At 38.4% G+C, this 18,801-nt stretch overlaps 2 protein-coding genes and 1 pseudogene across 2 annotated transcripts; 1 reads left to right on the forward strand and 2 right to left on the reverse strand.

The window, feature by feature from the left end:
* The first annotated feature begins 677 nt into the window (after positions 1-677).
* Positions 678-4,747, forward strand: LOC146638712 (homeobox protein CDX-1-like). Its single transcript, XM_085370726.1, has 3 exons — positions 678-1,137; positions 2,290-2,438; positions 4,562-4,747. The coding sequence occupies exons 1-3, from the start codon at positions 678-680 to the stop codon at positions 4,745-4,747; spliced, it is 795 nt and encodes a 264-aa protein (XP_085226852.1).
* Positions 4,748-9,080: 4,333 nt separating this feature from the next.
* LOC146638713 (uncharacterized) lies at positions 9,081-11,769 on the reverse strand. The gene is made up of 6 exons (XM_085362349.1): positions 11,577-11,769; positions 10,625-10,945; positions 10,184-10,435; positions 9,895-10,095; positions 9,659-9,775; positions 9,081-9,315 (listed from the first exon to the last, which is right to left on the reverse strand). Exons 1-6 carry the CDS (start codon positions 11,623-11,625, stop codon positions 9,125-9,127), a joined length of 1,131 nt encoding a protein of 376 aa, XP_085218475.1. The 5' UTR covers positions 11,626-11,769; the 3' UTR covers positions 9,081-9,124.
* A 2,147-nt stretch (positions 11,770-13,916) lies between these two features.
* On the reverse strand, positions 13,917-16,825 carry LOC146638714 (uncharacterized; annotated as a pseudogene).
* Between the last annotated feature and the right edge of the window lie 1,976 nt (positions 16,826-18,801).

Consider the following 18,801-nt stretch of genomic DNA (forward strand, 5'->3'; position numbering starts at 1 on the left):
TCTTACTCAAATGTTTTACTTGCATGTTTATTGGGGTTGAATAATTAAGTTCTTTTTAGTGTATGAAGATTAAGTTGACAGTGAAGAAAAACAACATTTAAGCTTTAAAATAAGAAGCTAAACTATATCAAAATAAAAATATAAATTAATAAATGAATGTGCATTTTTTTAAATCTTCGGCATGGCTAGACGAGGTCTTTATGGGTAACCGGAAATCCTGACCTGATCATTTTTCAACATATGTAATTTTATATTTTAAAATTTTCCTTGCTTTGAAAAAAACAAACAAACATATAGTGGTATGTTTTCCTGCTTGTTTGTTTGTGTATTTGTTTCCTTCCACCTCTGTCCGTATTATTATTATTATTATTATTATTATTATTATTATTATTATTGGTGTTGGCCTGTAGTCTCTGCGCTGAATCTAAGCCCCCTATATACATGCACGCGGAGGCACATGGACTTCCCACGCATTCCACACATTGTACCGCCTTATCAAAATGATTCATCAGGGCAAACCTGGTAAATCGGGGTCATTGCCCTGACGTCGCAAAGACCAGCAGGCAGGTGAGTCTCAGGTAAAGCGTGACGTCAGGATGATACTTTCGAACTCCTTGCCAGTAAATCTATAAAGGTGTGTAGTCTTACTGCACAGGTAGCCTGAACCTTAGACTGAAATGAAAACAGAGCTTGCTGAAGATAAACTCGGGGGCCTAACATGCTCTTGGAGGTTTGATTTTTCCAGGTCTTCCAGAGATTCACCCTACCTGTCGAGCGAGGATACCGGGATGTACCCGAGCTCTGCTTCTATCAGACAAACGGCTCAGGCTCTGTCACTGAACAGTCAGTACATTCCGCCTCCGTATGACTTCCCCAGCTACCACCATCACGTCACGGGAGTCGGTGATTTGTCGGCAAGTACCTGGAACCCCCTTTACGCGCCCCGGGAGGAGTATCCCTACAGCTTCCCGGGGTCAAGCCCCAACACCGCGCAGGTCAACTTCACCTACCCGGATCTGAGCAACGTTCCTTCCGCCGCTGGAGGGGGATCGCTCACCCCTTACAATTTCATCTCTGGACAGGATCCCCTCATTCCCAGGAAAAGACCACAGGAGCCCGTTAAACAAACAACTTCAGGTGGGACTTTACTTTGTCATACTTATTCTTAATCATAGGCTTATTTTGGTCTGCATAATGTATTCAGTGAATTATACAGATATAAAGAACATTTGTAACATCTTCATCTAAAGTTGCTTCGTGCATACAAATATCTGTTATCTGGAGTACTTCAAACGCACTTGTCTCTGTTTTTTTTTCTTCTTCTTCTTCATTCTCGTGACTGATCACATATTAGCTGTCACTGTGTTAACAAGTGTTAACAAGTGACACAAACAGGAAATGCAGCATCTTGGTAAGACACATCCTATAGGGGAAGGAGATTACACAACCTCCTGGGTTACCTTTGTAGCTGTCACTGTGGTTGCATGACTAACTAAACCTAAAAAAAAAAACGTACAAGTATGGGTAACACATGAGAAACACATGCAAACCTGTTTTAAGTGAAAAACAAACCCAACTTCAGCAGGCGCACATTCATCAAGGTGTTCGCCTCTCTTTGGACAATCATGCTGTGAGATGTCAATGCAAAGCTAACAGTGGAGGCCATGAAGTCTACACAAGTCTCACACCCCACCCTCTCTGTCCACTGGGTGGGTGTGAGATGGTGACAAACTGGATAGATAACACTGGAAGTGCAGGAAGTCTGCAGAAGTTAAACGAAGTCTCCTCTAGAGGCTAACCCTCTCTTAACCCTCTTGTGTGTATCTGTGTGTGTGGGTGTGGCTGGATCAATGCTGTCACATGAGCTAGTTTTCTGATCAATAACTGTGACTCCTAGTTTCTTGAGTGTGTATGTGAACATGCGTGTCAATGAATAGCTGCCTATGTAAAGAGCTGTGTAGACAGCACTCACGGTGATAAGGAGAAGCACTGATGCAATGCAGTGGGGAGTCTTTGCCTTCGTTATAGTGTGAGCACGATTAGTAGAATTGATGAGGTTTTAAGTGGCGCCTGAACTTGAACGTGGCACCAGACTGTTTGGTCACGACACACACATTTCGTGACTCACTGACACAAAATTATTAATTCCTGAAAAAGATGTGGGCCATACACATGAATAAAAAATGACTCTATTTACTTACATTCACTGTCTTTATTTTTGTGCTTATGTTTACTATTCTTAATATTTATTGATTTTTTACTAAAAAGCAATTTTTTTGTCTGATTTAGGTGGGAAGACTCGCACTAAGGACAAGTACAGGGTGGTGTACACTGACCACCAAAGGATGGAGCTTGAGAAAGAGTTTCAGTTCAACCGCTATATCACAATGAGAAGGAAGTCAGAGCTGTCAATGGCACTCAGCCTTTCCGAGAGGCAGGTGAGAAGATTAGAGTAAATAAACGGTCAATGTAGAAAATATATAGAAACTGTCTAGGACAGTGAGACTGTGTAACTTTTGCGTTCTCTCTTCACATTCAAAGAATTACAAACGCCTAACACTTTTAAAGTAGCCAACCACATGTTCTGTTTTTCTTTTTTTAGGTTCCTCCTTAAGAGGAACGAATGAGATAAACTAAACTCACAGCAGAAAAACCCCATGAAGCAATGAGACAGAGTGTGTTTCGTTACTGTTGAAACTCAGTTAGGAAACAGAATGTGGGATTTGTTCGTGCAAACCCCCCATGGTTTGCCCGAACAAATCTATAGGCCAAGGCCAAGAAGTATATATTTGTCACCCCCTTTTGTGAGTGACAATAATAAGGAAGGTCACTGCAAATTTAACATGTTTATGTTAGGGGTATAAAAAATATGCCCTAATTTTTTTTAACCTTGTAAAGCCAGAACCACAAAATAATGACATTTTTTTTTAGTTACCGGAGTTTAACCTTTATCTCTATCATTATCTCAAAGAAATCCACTTAACTGCCAAAAATGCTGAAGTATGTTTAAAGTTTGCTGAACAATATTTAGACATGCCTGTGAAATACTGGGGGGAATATAGTCTGGTCAGATAAGACTGAAATAAACTCTTTGGATGGCAAAATACACGCCATGTTAGGAGGTCAATAGGGCAATGCATATCACCCCAAAACACCAACAGGGAAGTTAAGAGGTGGGAAGGATGAATAGAAAAATGTACCAAGACTTTTTTGATGAAAATCTTCTGCCATCTACCAGGATGATGATGATGAAACGAGGGGTGGACGTTTCAGAAAGACAATGATCCCAAACACAAAGCCAAGGAAACTCTTGACTGGTTTCAGAAACAGAAAATAAAGCTGCTAAAAATAGCCCAGCCAATCACATGACCCGAATCCAGTTGAAAATCTATAGAAAGAACTAAACCCCAGAGTTCATAGAAGAGGCCCACAGAGCCTTCAGGATTTGAATTTCTGTTTGTGTGCGACTAGTTTCTCCACACAGGAGGCATCTTGAAGCTGTCATCACCAACAAAAGCTTTTGTGCGAAGTATTAAATAAATGTCAGTAAATGTGTTCAATACTTTTTCCCTGTGTCACTTCTTATTATTACACATAGTTTATGGACATCCGCAGTTTAATTTGTCTTTGCATGTGCAGACTGGTTGGGTTGTTACTGACATCTGGTCAGAATTTCATACCATGTGAAATATATTTTGCTTTGAAAACTGGTGATGTGTTCAATACTTATTATACCCCATGTGTATAAACACACATGGGGTATAACAAAAATGATCTTGGCATTTTTGTGGAATTTCATGCTCACCGCATAAATCTGCATATACTGCAGATATCTGATTATAAACAGTATACCACTGATGATGCACAGATCTCAAATATGGCATTAACTTTGTGTTACAGGGTTATTATCTCATTTGTGGGTTTCTTTTTTTTTCTTATGTGAGATAACAGGGAAGGTGGAGCTTGGATTTATTTTGTTGATGTTATTGTGCATTAGAAAAAAAACCCTGCATCTGCAGGCCATCTATTACCACTGTGCTGTATTTTACTTATTCCCATGGTTAAGTGTAGGGTTTCTACTAATGCAGCACATGTGAGCACAATGTTCTCAAACAATCCCCTCTGGAGAAACGAGCTCCAGAGAAAAAAACAAATTCTGCAAACCGTAATGTTAACATATGTGGCCAAACGCATAAGTAGTGTTAATGGTGAAACCCTCAATCTTACTGTCATTATGCTGTTCTTGTTGTTTCTTCTGCCTGCCCTTGCAGCTTCTTAAAACCACAGCTGAGTGCAATTGTTGTAGCTCCCAGAGTAATTCTGGGAAAGTCAGAGATTACTAAATTTCAAGTAGATGAAGCAAGGCAAGGGAACGTTACCACAGAAAGCAAAGTCGCTGCAGTTTTCAACTTCCTTTTAATGCAGCAAATAAGCGATTTATAGAAGAAATGAAAACGATAATGATGTGCTGTTTCTTTTGATGTTGTTTAGGGAACAAGCCATAATGCTCCCTAACTGAGAAACGTTCTTGATGCTGATATCTCATGCATGTATGTCTCAGGTGAAGATCTGGTTTCAGAACAGACGTGCCAAGGAGAGGAAGATCAACAGGAAGAAGTTGCAGCATTCCCAGCAGGCCTCAACAACCACACCCACCCCACCTGTACTGTGTGCACACAGTGACACCCACAACCCCGTGAGCCCCAGCAGGAACATTTTGTCAGACGCAGTATCGGAGGAGTACTAGGTGAAGTCTATGTGAAAGACTGGCACTGTATCTGTGTGTGTAAATAATGTTTTTAATAGTTGTACAAGTTCACCACAGAACGAATGAAAAAGATTCACATGAAGATCACCTCTATTTTACAATGTCACCACCACACGTTTGTCACATGGATCGAGTCGAGTGGGCATTTATTCCACTTGCTTGTGTTAATCATTATCAACGTCAAGATAGCGTTTTAACAGTGCATGCCCAAGAAAGAGGATTAGTGTCTTTCTTGTTGTCTTTTCCTTGTATATGTATCCATTAACAGGAATATAATGCAAATGCAGATATAAAAAAGAAAAAAAACTGACAGCCCTTCTTCTTGTTTCCAAGGCAGTACCGTGACACTAACACGCCTTTTTTATGACAACTTGAAGTTACAGGAAATCAGATGGGGAAAGCAGATATCTAATTCGAAAGGCGGTTAAATTGTTCTTTTTGTTTTTCTGAAAACATGCATTTACTCTACATTTTAGCTGCAGCAAAGCAAGGGCAGCATTATTAAAAGTGTCACTGGTTTTAGACATTCAGACAGGAGAGTTTAGCCACATCCTGAAAAACTGCTGAAGATTGCTCAACTGCATGACTCGTGATTTACAGTCGCTGTGGCACAGACATTCAGCTCTGGCATGGAGCTGGATATATTCGTTTTATTTTAAAAAATGTCTACACTTCTCTATTTTTTTTAGAACCCAATGTCTGTATATATGAAATGTTAAAGGATGTGCTGTACAAGCAAGAAATGCTGACACATTTTGATACTTCTTCACTGTAATGTTAAAGAAAAGGAAGGAGAAACAAAAGATGTGGAAATTTAGTAGGTATGAGTCATCTAACGATTAAAGGTTTTTCCATTTCTAAATAAATGACTGACTTATCAACAGTGCAGTGTGTGCAGTTGTGTAATCACAAATGTTTAGAGTGTAAGAAAGTCACTGTTTTCTAATTTAGCTCTTCCGAATTTCAGTGTGTTTGTGCATGCTTTTGTGCGTTTCAAGTGGAGTTTATGTTGGCTTTGCAGCTTAAACCCTCTCCTCAGCACTGAGGTTTTATTGATTTAGAGTTGTATTTTCTGTTAATTTGCTCTAGCCACATTCATGTGGATCAATTTGCTTTTCATACAACACAGTTTCTACAGGAAAAGGCTTCTTGATGAAGAAATATAACATTAGTATGAAGTTCTATCTATAAATGCGCAAAACGAATACATTGGCTTCCTGTCATCACTTTTAAGACTCTAAATGAGCCTACAACGCTTTATTTGTTAGATCTTTTTTTATGTTCACACTCCTGTCAGAGGTCTTCCAATCAGATGTGACTTCCATAAACTAGACTTAAAAATAAAGGTGACTTACGATTTCACACTAGAACTGCAGAATCTGTTTCTACATTTGAGTCTTTGCTCCAGCCTCATTTCTACTCTCTGGCCTTTAATTCGATCTAAACCTTGACATTTCCTTTTTGTTATGTTTTATTATTGGCTGCCTGTGAAGCACTTTGGTCAACTCCGGTTGTTTTAAAGGTGCTATATAAATAAACATGACCTTGACCTTGACATGAAATTCATCACAATAAAGCCTAAGATGACCTCAATTGTATATCCTTAAATTACAAAAAAATAACAATAAATAAACACATTTACATTCCTTAACAATCTTTTTTCTTCTTTTTTTATTGTGTGAAAAAAGGAAAACAATTTTCAATTTGTACAAGGTGTATTAAAGGTTACAGAAAGAGAGGAAAGACACAGGACTATTTTGGTTTTCGGTTTTGTAATTTGCATTATTTATTAGGCAGTTGCCACTTTAAGGCATAAGTGTGTGTGTTTGTTTTGTGCTGTTTGTGCATGCATGCGTGAATGCGGTTTGTATGTATGGCTGAGTGTCTGTGTGCATGTGTCTATAACTGTCTGTGGAAAAACAAAGTCTTACATACACACTTTGTCTTACAGAAAAAAAGTACCAATTAAACTACAAAATCTGTACTGTACAATACTAAAGAAAAAAACATGTAAAAATGTTTTCATTCTCTTGCATTAAAAATATAAATGATATTCTGTTTGAAAAGTATTTATAGTTCAAGGCTTTTATCAATTTAAAAACTGAAGTGCTAAAGACCAGAGAACTGGCGCCAGTCTGGTTTTATAGTTTAACAGCTTTGGCATTGCGAGGCAGCATCACATGATCATGTCACGACAATTATAAAATCCCCTGGTGTGTATGTGCTTCAGCTTCTCAATAGTGAATGTGCAACAGTTCACTCGTTTGCATTTCCTATGCCACACACGCATTAAAAGGTAAAAACAACGTTGCTCATACTGGCGCGCTCTGATGTACAAAGCAGCATTTGCTGACTGATCACATGATCAAAAAATAAACTCTGAGGAAACTACAACTGTAATGGACCATAAACACCAATTTTATGGCAGTATGAATCAGCATAAAGTCAGTGCATGGTTATCAATCTTTAACCCCATATCTAACCAAATGTATTTCATCTGTTTTGTGCCAACAGTTGCAACTTCTGCATTTGTCTTTTTATATAACAGTCTAAATGCAGAAAAGAGGAACTGAAATGGGCAAACATTACAGTAAACCGAACGGGACCAAACTCATTCGGCGCCATTTCATTTAAAATATGGTTTATACAAATGTGTTATCGGCCTTCCTGTGCTTCAAATAGACGCGATAGTCGGCCTGACCGTGTTCACACCCACACCAAGGATGCCGGGACTGTGAATGACCCTATTTAGAATTACTCTGCATCTGTAAGAAAAGGTTCACCGTGCAGTGCTCTGCACGTGCATCTGTCTGAGACTCAAACAGCAATGAAACGTTTGAATCTTGAATCTCTGTAATCTCTGATTAATGACTTGGTCTAAACATGTGCATTATCCTGTTTTCAATGGTGATTCTCCTTTTAACAGCTATTCATCTTAAACATAATTACTTAGTTTTAGTTTTAACACAGGCCAAAATAATTTTCCATCCATGACTCTCACTCCACCTCCTGATTAACGCTAAAACATCTGCTTCAGCTGATTTTTGTTCAGCTGACCTTTTATTAATTTAAAATCATTTGAATGGATAACGGCAGTTCTTCAAACCTGCAAGTTAGAACCTTATATTTGATTAAAAACCATGCACTGTTTGAAGAGACTGATGATGTCATCTCTGTTTTTTTTTGACAGGTACAACTTAAACTCGAACCGCAAACACGTAGGAAGTGTAATTGAACTAAATATAGAAAACACAAGTTGATGCTGTTAAATGATAAACAGGTGGCTTCAGCTCAGAATCTCACATGCAGTAAAACAACTTTCTTCCTCAAACTACAGCTAGTTCACTGAACTCCTTTTAGTGTAGTCACAAATCATCAACACAAACATTTAAAGTACAGTTTAAAAATGAAAAGTAGAGGTGTCTTTACATTTTAAAATTGAATTTCTGAATCAATTTTACATTTGAAGGCAATTAGGAGACAGTATTTATAAGATTGCTGGTCTTGATACACTGAAACAAAACGTATTCTTTTTTTTTAACAACCAGTGTCACGATTAAACCTACACAGCCCACTCCACTGTATTATTGCTCTAAGTGGTTATTGAACTTTGATCTTATCCAAACGGTTTGAGCAGAAAACAAAAGAAGAAAGAATGAAAACCAACTTCTGAGAAAAAAGCAGAAGTATTTGCATCATGGAAACAAATCCCCTCTCTCGTCTGCTTACTGTGAACTTCCTGAAACACTTCGCTGTAAATTTATCTTTGGACTGAAGAGCCAAAGGAAGACAACCTCCACCTACAAACTACACTGTTAGTAATTAGGTTTGTGTAAATCACAAGTCATTAACCACATGTGTTTAATAATCACACTTTAAATGGAATTTTTTTTTGTGGCATTAGATTGAAATTGGTCGTTTTAGGATAAATGAGTGCATCATGTATTGTTAAAACTATAGTAATAATGCAGTTTATCAGTGTTTAGACAATAAATAAGATAAAACATATCCATAAATTATAACTACGATTAAAACTATTACAACATCCTATAAATATAAAAGCTAATAGAAAAATATGAATAATTATGTTTAGAAATGTTAAATAGCTACAAAACTACCGCAGCTTGTGTAGCGTCATATGAAATGATAACCCAGATGTCACCTAAGTCTGAGTGTGCTGATGCTCTTTTATATAACAGAATCACAGTGAAAGCAAAGAAAATCAATACGTATGAAATCTGAAGGTTTTTATTTTTCTGATGGGAAATTGAATTAAATAAAAGACCTTTTGGCATCTTGACATCATCTCCTCTCTCCATGGACCTTCAGTCTGTGTGAACACACCAATAACCTAAATCACCGGAATCTTTGGACCTTTGCATACATACAATCATCTCCTGTTGGTTCAGTGTGCCGAGATCGCCTCGAAAACTTGACTTGGCCGTACTCCACGTCCACCTCCGCCTCTGTTGTTTGCACCGCTGGCTTCCCCTGTTGCTTCATGATCCTGACATCAGCATAGGTTACATCTTGGTCACATTCATCCTCTGCAGAGTAGCAAGAAGATTGTTACAAGCAGAGTATTACAGATGGTTAACAGCTAAAGGTTTTTAATTTTTGTGAAGTTTTTTTGCTTTCGTTATAAGAGTTTCAAAAATATTTTCACAGTGATATCTGCTGCAGAAAGACCTGGTTAGCTTCAGCTCATAGACTAGAGAAAATGAGTCAGATACAAAAATGGGTTTTAAAATGAGTTCTTTGGCAATGCTTTAAGTTTATAGTCGACAGATTTTGTTACCTTTGTACACAGCGGTCTACTCGGCTTTTGTGTTGAAGCTTATTAGTTAACAATACCCACAGATTTTATATGTGACAGAAGAATTTTTGTACCTTTTGGTTTTGTAGGTTTGTTGTTTTGTTTTTTCCTCTGAGCACAGATCACCGCCACACCCACAAGTAAGAAAAATACCAGTGCTGAGAGAACGCCACCGATCAGTGGCAAATTGGCTGTTTCAAAAGTAAAATACATAAAAACAGATGTTTCAGTTATCAAATGTATGTTTTTTTGTAAAGGAACATAAAGAAAGAGAAAGTGACATCAGTGGATCTAGTTAGTTTTCACTTACTAATGTACCATTGGTCATCACTGTTGGAAGTCACAGTTTCATTGTTGAATTGTGTAATTGACACTGTGCCAGTCTCCTTACCCACAGAAGTTGGTGTGACTGGGGTAGGTTCTGTTGTTGGTTCAATACACAGGCTGTTACTGTCCACAGGCACCCACCCTAATATCTGTGTCCCATTGATTGAGGTGCAGTTAATGAAGCCTGGCAGAAAAAAACAAATAATTTGAGAAAGATGTTTGAAGTGAAATAGTTGTTATTATTGACTTTCATTCATAATGTTGTCACTCACGACAGGTCTTCTGTTCTTCTGAGACATCACTGACGTTGTTCCTCACTGAGCAGACCAGACGTCCTGAGACGTGCTGTTTCAGAGTGATGATGTTAGTCTCATTATTTCCAGAAAGGAGCTCAGCATCTGTCAGTGTGCGTCCATCCAGAGTCCAGCTGTACTGAGGACTGTCCCCTCCCTTAGAGGAGCAGGACACCCTCATCTCTTCCTGGGACAGACACTCAGAGAGCAGCAGGACAGAGGACACAGGAGCTGAGAGAAACACACACAGATGACTTAGATTTCAAATTTAAATCTTTGTCATTGTTGATACTGTCTAATGAAGAACAGGGAAAGCATAAAATACATGTAGCTTGTGTATTTTGTGCTATGTCACTAAGGTTATCAAAACAATATTAAATTTATATCTATAATTTGTTCCGAACAGAGAAAAAAAAATACCTTGAATAAACAACTGTAAAGTCCACTCGCCTGATGATGTTCCATTTGAATCAAAGGTTTGAAGGGTATATTTACCACTGTCATTCCTACTCAGGTTATTGATCCTAAATGTTCCATTACTGGGGAAAAAGCTAGATCTATGTGCCATGGTATTAGAAGTAACCTTATTATTTAACCCATTTAGTATTTTTAATGAATTCTTTAACAGTTGGTATCGAGGTATTTTTGAGGTGCTGTCCATCAGCTGGATGTCCACAGTTCCTCCCAAAGCTCCATAACACTGAGCTCCATCCTGTCTGCCATCACAGTGAGTTTCCACACCTGCATGGAAAATGTATAAGTAAACAAAAGCAAAAACTAAAAAAACAGTAATGATTCAGCTTACAGCTCCATCTGACATTTAAGTTTAAATGTTTTAGAAGAACATTTAACAAACCATCTTAAATCAGTTATATCAGTAGAAGTACAGATGTATGTCTGAGTTTTGAATTTTGCAAGTCGCCCAGTGTTTTTCTAAAAAAAAATCCTTTAGTGAATTTTTCAATTTTAGCATTTTAAAAATATATTTAACTCACCCTATAATTATGATATTGTGTTGTTTATGAAAATGATTGATGTTAAAGCTAGAATGTTTTCATTTTTTAGTTTTTGTTAGCATACTGTCTGTATAATACATTTTACTGTAGTAAAATAACCCTAAAAATTTGTTAGAGTGCACATTCATGTTAAAATGTTGAAATGATATTAGAATGTAGCATTATTGTAAAGTTAAAGACTTCAGAAAATAGCACTGTTATTATGTTCGACATGATAACAGTGAATAATAAATGAATTTATTTAATAATTTCTTTTTTAAAACGTCTGTCATTGACAGTCTTGGATCCTGTAATTGCAAAACATGCTATTTATGCACAGAAACGAAGTATGATGAATTACAACATGAAAAGCTCACCATGAGAGTATCCGAGCCACATCAGTAGCAGTCCAACTACAGCTTCCATGTCAGCTGCTGAGCTTCTGTTGATCGTCAGCAGCTTCCAAACCCTTTTTCTCAAAAACAAATATGTGTGTGCCGCTCTGAACAGACTGCAGTGTGTCCTGTTAGTGATCAGCCTCAGAGGAGAATGTGTGAAAATCTTTACGTGAGGTCGTATTGAAGTTACCTTTTCATGCACTGAGAGGATGAAAGGAAGTGGTATCAGTTTTTCTTCCCCTTTTAGCCCTGACAAAAAAGAAAATTCATGTGTGATAGACTGAGAGGAAGAGAAGGAAACGTTTATCATTTATACTAAAAGACGTTTTGACTAAGACATATTATAGATTAACATGGAAACAATCAATCACAGAAACATGTTTAGGTGGCAGAATAATAATACATCATGGCTTATAACAATGATAATAATAATCCAGCGTTCTAAACCACTTAAGCTTTCCTTACCAAACTGGTAGAAGTTACAACAACATTATGAGTAATGATTCTTTACACACACTGCATACTAGAAGACTTCAGTATTTTAAAACTCATTAGATTAAACTTAGATAATTGAAAAAAGGGTGTGTGGGGTGGACAGCACAAATGTAAGTGCAAATCTTAAGAATGTATGCATATCTTTTAATAAAGAAAGACAGTTTTATATAATAAAACAGATTACAGTTATACTAAACAGAGGTAGAGGTTTTATTATTTGATTTTAAAACCTGAACAATAATGATCACGGGGTTGTTTTTTGTTTGTTTTTTACACAATGTCTCCCTCTAGTGGTAATGAATTATACAGCCTCGGAATTTACTGGATGCACATGTTGCTTATTTGACTTCTTTGTTTCTGGCAGCTTCACAGATACTTTTTAGATTTAATATTGTCAGTTGTAAATCTCATCACATTATCACCCCCCCCCCCCCCCCCCCCCCAAAAAAAAAAAAAAAAAAACTTTTTAAAAAAGTGTTTTGAGGGAAGAGCTTGCTGTGTCCGGGTGGGCAGTCAGAAATAACAGGATGACAACCTGACTGAGTCAGATACTCGAGGTTAGAGCAGGTCAGTAGTAACATGCAGGCTCCTGGTTTGTGTTCCTTTCCATATAAGAATAATTAACATCCCGACTAAAGTGATTTTAAGAAAACTAGTTTTTTCCAGTCTACAGGTGTTTTTCATTGGATGAAGATCAGCAGTCAGTACAGAAAATCAGCATCTTTACATTTACCTTCTGTAAGAGGAGCACAGTTACACAAATCTTTCTAAACCCTCACAGCAATGATCAGGCTTTTTGCTTATTACAATTACTGATAACAATTAACATGGTTAAAGTTGTAATAAAAGCTTGATGAAAATAACAATTGAACAAAGTTAATATTCACTGAAACACATGTGACGTCATGGTTCACCTTCTGGTTTACTTATAAATATAACCTTTCATTGTTTCATAATTTTAACATGAAAATACCAACAAAAACCATAACTTACATTTAAGGAAGGGTTAGCAGTAGAAGGCTCTCTTTCAGTGTCCTGCTGCCACTCAGAAAGTATGCAAATACAAGTTAAACATTTAAGAAATCTATCATTAAAACTGGTAGCTTAGCCAAATGTCCGAATGTGTGTTTGTGTGCGTGTGACATAAAGAGAGAGGGGGGGAGGGGAGGGGGAATCCTATGAGCACAGCTCACTAGAACATAACCAAATATTTAAATTATTTTACTGGGTCCAGTTAGCAAAGCATAAAACTTCATCAAAATCCTTTTTGCACCAAATGTATCTATGTAATTGTAAATTACGGACAATGTTAAACCGATTGGTGGCAGCTCATTATCACATTACCACTGATATCCAAAGAGTTCAGTGTCTGAAAATATATACATTAACAGTAGCTCTGTGTGTCTCTTATGTGTCATGGTAGATGTAACCAGGTTTTTACTTGCATGTTGGAGAATGATCACTTGGATGAGGCCTTGATGTCTCTAATAACAGGAGAATGAAAATCCTTAATCTGCAAATCTGCTGTTGTGCTCTTTTTATAAGCTGGTAGTTATTAAACAAGAACACCACCACCACCACCACCAACAACAACAACAATAACAACAACAACAACTGCAGGTTTCCCCAATCTTATAAACAGTACATTTGCATAATGACTGAAACTAGCACCACTGAAGGAACAATGGGCTGGGAGGTCACCTTCATCATAATTATGCAAATTCTCATGACCACTGATCAATGGCCATGAGTACCATTCACAGAGAGTTGAGGAATGGCTGCAATCACAGCATTGTAAGATGGCGAAAGATGTGCACATCCTCATCATTGTAGGTGTAAATAGACTGCAGAGTCCTGGCCTGACGAGGTAGCTGTTCTGTGCTGTGCCATCCGCTTCGCCAGAGGTTGTTTGGTTTCCCCAATGTATAAATCCTGGCAATCCTCCTGGCACGTAACAGCGTACACTACGGTTGTGTCCAAATTCATGGGCTGCATCCTCCTGAGGACCCAGCCTTCGCAGTCTACGTGGGCCGGGCCCTCAGAAGGTCGGGTAGGCCGGAAGTAAACAGCTGTGAAATTGGACAGTCTAGCCTTCAGATTTGTGTCACTGCTGTCTCGGTGGAGTGTAATAAACTCAGCTGTCTGCTCCTTGCTATCTAAATATAACAGGACACTGTTGTAAATTCTGGACCATCTCACACTTCTGTTTAATCAGTTTTCGGTTTGACGTTTATTCAGTTGTATGAAAACAAAGAAGGAACCCACCCGGGGGATTAATAAAGTTTTATCTAATCTAATCTAATCTAATCTAATCTAATCTAATCTAATCTAATCTAATCTAATCTAATCTAATCTAATCTAATCTAATCTAATCTAATAACTTTAATCTCAGCCAAACCGATTTACTCACAAACAAATAAAATACTGAAAAAAGCCAAACAATAACATTTTAGGTTGTCTAAGTGACTTATATATTATGTTTAACCTGAGTAGTAAAAGACCACGGTGATCTGAAAATGATGTGCCGGGAGTTTGCCGTTCTCGGCGGCTCTAGTGACCCTCAAGCTCCCGGCTAGCTATTGAGCTGGTGGGTAACAGACGTCTCCGAAAACGTCAGAGCACTTTTGCAAATATGTGATATCTTGATAAACTGAGCAGATATTTGAAGTTTACACAGCTACATTCTCGCCTGAAAATATGTTAAAAGTTTATTTTGCGATCCAGAAAGAGTAATATTAAAAACTTAGTAGCGGCCGCCATTGTTTAAAACTGGAATTGGCTAGGCCACGGTATGAATTCTGGGATATGGTGGGCCACGAAGGATACACCCGAACCATCCTTCAAATTTGGGGAAAAGGAGGACACATTTGTCGGCTGCATTTGGAGAAGTCTACAAATTTGGACAGCCTTCATCGCGTTGCTGTGACGTAATCGGCCTACAAATGCGGCCTCAAGTAGCTCTGTTTGTGTCGGGGTTCTAATCCTTGGGGTTGACCAAGTTTTGGCGCAGCGTGCTTTGGGGTTTAAAAGCCACAGAGATCCAGTGTTTAGAAAAAAGTGCTTCTCAGCTGTTCCGATACTCCTGACACATAAGGGATCACTTAGCGGTTGTCTTTCTCTCCTGGATCAGCTGGAGCTTTCTTTTGGTGCCTTAACCACATTTACTCAGGGCCTCCTTGATGTGATGTTCTTCTGCTTTCCTGGCCACTGTGTCAGTGTGGATGGTGTTCACTCTATGTCTTAGTGTCCTGATGACACCCAGTTTATGCTCCAGTGGACGATGAGAGTCAAACCTTAAATACTGATCCGTATGCGTAGGTTTACGGTACACATCTGCTTTTACATGTCCCCCATTACTGATGGAAATCTCACAGTCTAAGAGGGCTAACCTGCAACTTTTCATATCATCCCTGATGAATTTGATGTGTTGGTCCACCGAGTTAATGTGATCCATGAATTGTGGTACGTCCTGAGATTTGATTTTCACCCAGGTGTCATCCACATACCTGAACCAATGACTTGGTGGTGTTCCAGGGTAGGATAACAAAGCCCTCTTTTCCACTTCTTCCATGTACAAATTGGCCACGATGGGTGAAACTGGGGAGCCCATGGCACACCCATGTTTCTGCCTGTAGAACTGACCCTTGTATGTGAAGTAGGTGGAATGAAGACACGGTTCCAAAAAGCAAACACACTTGGTCGATGCTGAGAGTGGTCCTGTTGCTGAGGTTGGGGTCATCCTGTAATCTCTTATGAACTACTTTCAACTCTTCCGTGACTGGGATGCAAGTGAAGAGAGATGTAACATCGTACAAGACCATAGTTTCATCTGTCTCCATAATGACATCTCTCACCTTTTCAACAAAATCCAGGGTGTTCTGGATGTGGTGTTCAGAGCTGCCTACCAGTGGGTTGAGGATCGAGGCCAGAAACTTGGAGATGTTATAGGTGACCAAGTTGATCATGCAGACAATCGGTCTTAAAGGTGCAACCCGTTTGTGTATCTTCGGTAAACCATACAGACTTGGTGTAGATTCGCCTGGGTATAGCCTGTGGTATGAGGTCTGGTCAATAGCATTTTCTTCTTCTAACTGCTTCAGACAGTCTATCACTCTCTTCCTGTAACAACTTCCTGGGTTTCGTTTCAGGGGCTCATAAGTATTTTCGTCACTGAGCGTGACAGCAAAATTCAACCCTTTAGCAAGGATGTTTTTCTCTGTTTGGGTGAGCTGTCTGTCAGACAAATTCTTCACCCACTTGTCCACATCCTCGGTGTCACATCCTTCTCTCTTCTGGTCGCTGAAGACACTCTCCATATTTTGCTGTGGTTTCCGATGTACAACAAGTAAGTCAAACTTCCTTTGTTGCCTGGTCTTAGACGTCTTATGCTGTGCTAGATGAGCCTTCTCAGTGAAGTCAAACACCCTTTTAAGAGTATTCTCATCTAGAAGCATGGTAAGTCTCTGTCGAATCTGCTCCTCTTGAGATTTTAGGATGTCGATGGTAAAATGCCTCACCCTGCATCTGAGGCTGAATTTCAGGTGGTTCCTGTAATCTGCCATCTTATGTGCTGTTTACTCATACTGACGTACAAGCTTTAGGCAGTCCTTGCCAAAGTGGGTTAAAACTTCTTGATGCATGTTCAATCATCCAGGTAAGCAAATCTCCAAAAGTTGATTCTGTTCATTTGGACATAACGTTTTCAGTGGGAGAAACATTTTGTCACTCATCCAAGTGACTTCTTTAGTCTCAGCTGACTGCAGGTTTCCCCAATTTTATAAACAGTGTATTTGCATAATGACTGAAACTCGCACCACTGAAGGAACAATGGGCTGTGAGGTCTTAGATAAATAACAACATTGTCTAAAGAGTTTTAACCCATGTAATGATTCATCTGCTTTTTTGCATTTTGCAGAAGAGGGAAGACCCCTGGATTTAGTGATGGAGTACATGCAGAGGGTTAATGTGACAGAAGAGGTTAGGGTTAGGGCTGGGTATCGTCACTGATTTCTAGAATCGATTCGATTCCGATTCACAAGGTCCCGAATCGATTCGATCCACGATTCGATTCAGTTCGATTTGAATCTGGGAAATTTTGAAAGTCAGATATATTACAATTCAGATCAGTACATTTCCATATTTTTATATCTATAAAAAGAAAACTGACACTTGCAAGACTTTATCAAAGGTGTAAGCATCACAGCAGATGCCTTTGTGTCAAAGTAGCTGAGGATAAAACACAGAAAAACATGAAGGTGATTTTCCTGGCCTGGGATTTTATAAAAATATTCTGCAGTAGATCAAAAAGGAAAGAAACCCATTGACCAACATATGAACATTACCTGATGCTGCTGAAGTGAAACAGAGCAAAGTTACTGAGGTTTTACTAGAGACACAGCGAAGCGTTTTGCAATTTTGCATAATTGTAAAAAAGTTAAAATTTGTTCAGTAGCCAATTGAAAATAGGCAGAAATTAGGTTTTCTTTTCGGAAGTAAGTAAAAGGAAAACAACAGCGGCCGACAGCGCTGTAAACAACGGCAGACTTGTGCGCAACAAGCAAGCAAATAATGCAGAAAACAGATTTTAGACGCAAAACTGTTCTTGAATTATACAGAGAGAGAGAGAGAGAGAGAGCTGTGCATGAAGTGTGATTTTATCGTGGTGGAAGCAAAACAGCAAAAGTCAGAGGGAATTCATGATGATGTTTATGTGAAGCGTAGTTTGGATCTTCTTTTGCTGCTGGTTTAGTCAATATTGTTTGTAGAGAGATAAAACCTGCAGCTTCAGAATCAGTGCAAAAAGGGCGTAAAAACAAAGCGCAGACCCGCCGAAACATCAGAATCAGCGAGCTGTCAGCTTTCAGCCCCGACCGTGTCCGTGACGTTGGGTGAGATTCACTGCTCTCAGTTACTGTTTTAGCTGTTTGGTGACTGTTGAAATTTTGTGAGGTTTAACCTGAGATTCTGGCGTTTCGGGCAAAAAAAAATTATATTAAAAAATCGATTCAGAATTTTAATGAATCGATATCACGTTATCCAAGCTAGAATTGATTTTAATCAATAAATCGATCATCAAAACCCACCCCTATTATGAAATACATAAATAAAATGTAAAAATAAAATAAAAATAATTTGATATTTACTACTTTGCCATAGTGATATCTTATGATAGCTACTAGGCGATAGCTCTGGTGACTAGTCTATAATACTGTCTGAGAGTGACATAGCTGTTTAAAGAAAAATAAACATTTATTCAGTATTATTATTTATTTATGGCAACTTACTAAATAATTGGTTTCTTAAGTAAATTCCAATATTGTCTAAAAAGTTCTACTATATTTTTTTATTGATCTATTTTTTGCATTTTGCAGGGTTGAGATGGTTTAGGCATATGCAGAGGAGGGATAGTTGATATATTGGACAAAGGATTTTTAAGAATAAGCTGCCAGGGAATAGAAGACCACAGAGAAATAGTCATTGATGTATTACTCACAGCATCATTAGTTCACTGCCCTGGGTGGTACTGCTGACTGCTTGGGTAAAACACACAGTTTGGGAGTTCACCGCTGCCAACAGCTAGCTGAGTGTCAGAGGAAGTCTTCAGTTCCTCATTAAAGGAAGCACTGACAAGGTGTGAAAACATGTGCATTAACACTGTGCCAATGCACATATTTTCACACTGGCCTTTAGCTTGTGATTTTTTCCTGTT

Source organism: Diplotaxodon limnothrissa, linkage group LG2, assembly GCF_057381915.1.
Source record: "Diplotaxodon limnothrissa isolate DT_005_m linkage group LG2, D_limnothrissa_male_GT1.1, whole genome shotgun sequence".
In the NCBI taxonomy this organism is placed as follows: Eukaryota; Metazoa; Chordata; class Actinopteri; order Cichliformes; family Cichlidae; genus Diplotaxodon; species Diplotaxodon limnothrissa.

Excerpts from the sequence above, each read along its gene's own strand:
- LOC146638712 (XM_085370726.1), top strand. The coding sequence starts at position 678 with ATGAAAACAGAGCTTGCTGAAGATAAACTCGGGGGCCTAACATGCTCT. Across the intron at positions 1,138-2,289 it reads CGTTAAACAAACAACTTCAG|GTGGGAAGACTCGCACTAAG; the intron begins GTGGGACTTTAC and ends TGTCTGATTTAG. Across the intron at positions 2,439-4,561 it reads TCAGCCTTTCCGAGAGGCAG|GTGAAGATCTGGTTTCAGAA; the intron begins GTGAGAAGATTA and ends TGTATGTCTCAG.
- LOC146638713 (XM_085362349.1), bottom strand. The coding sequence starts at position 11,625 with ATGGAAGCTGTAGTTGGACTGCTACTGATGTGGCTCGGATACTCTCAT. Across the intron at positions 9,776-9,894 it reads TGATGACCAATGGTACATTA|CCAATTTGCCACTGATCGGT; the intron begins GTAAGTGAAAAC and ends CTTTTGAAACAG. Across the intron at positions 9,316-9,658 it reads CAAACCTACAAAACCAAAAG|AGGATGAATGTGACCAAGAT; the intron begins GTACAAAAATTC and ends GCTACTCTGCAG.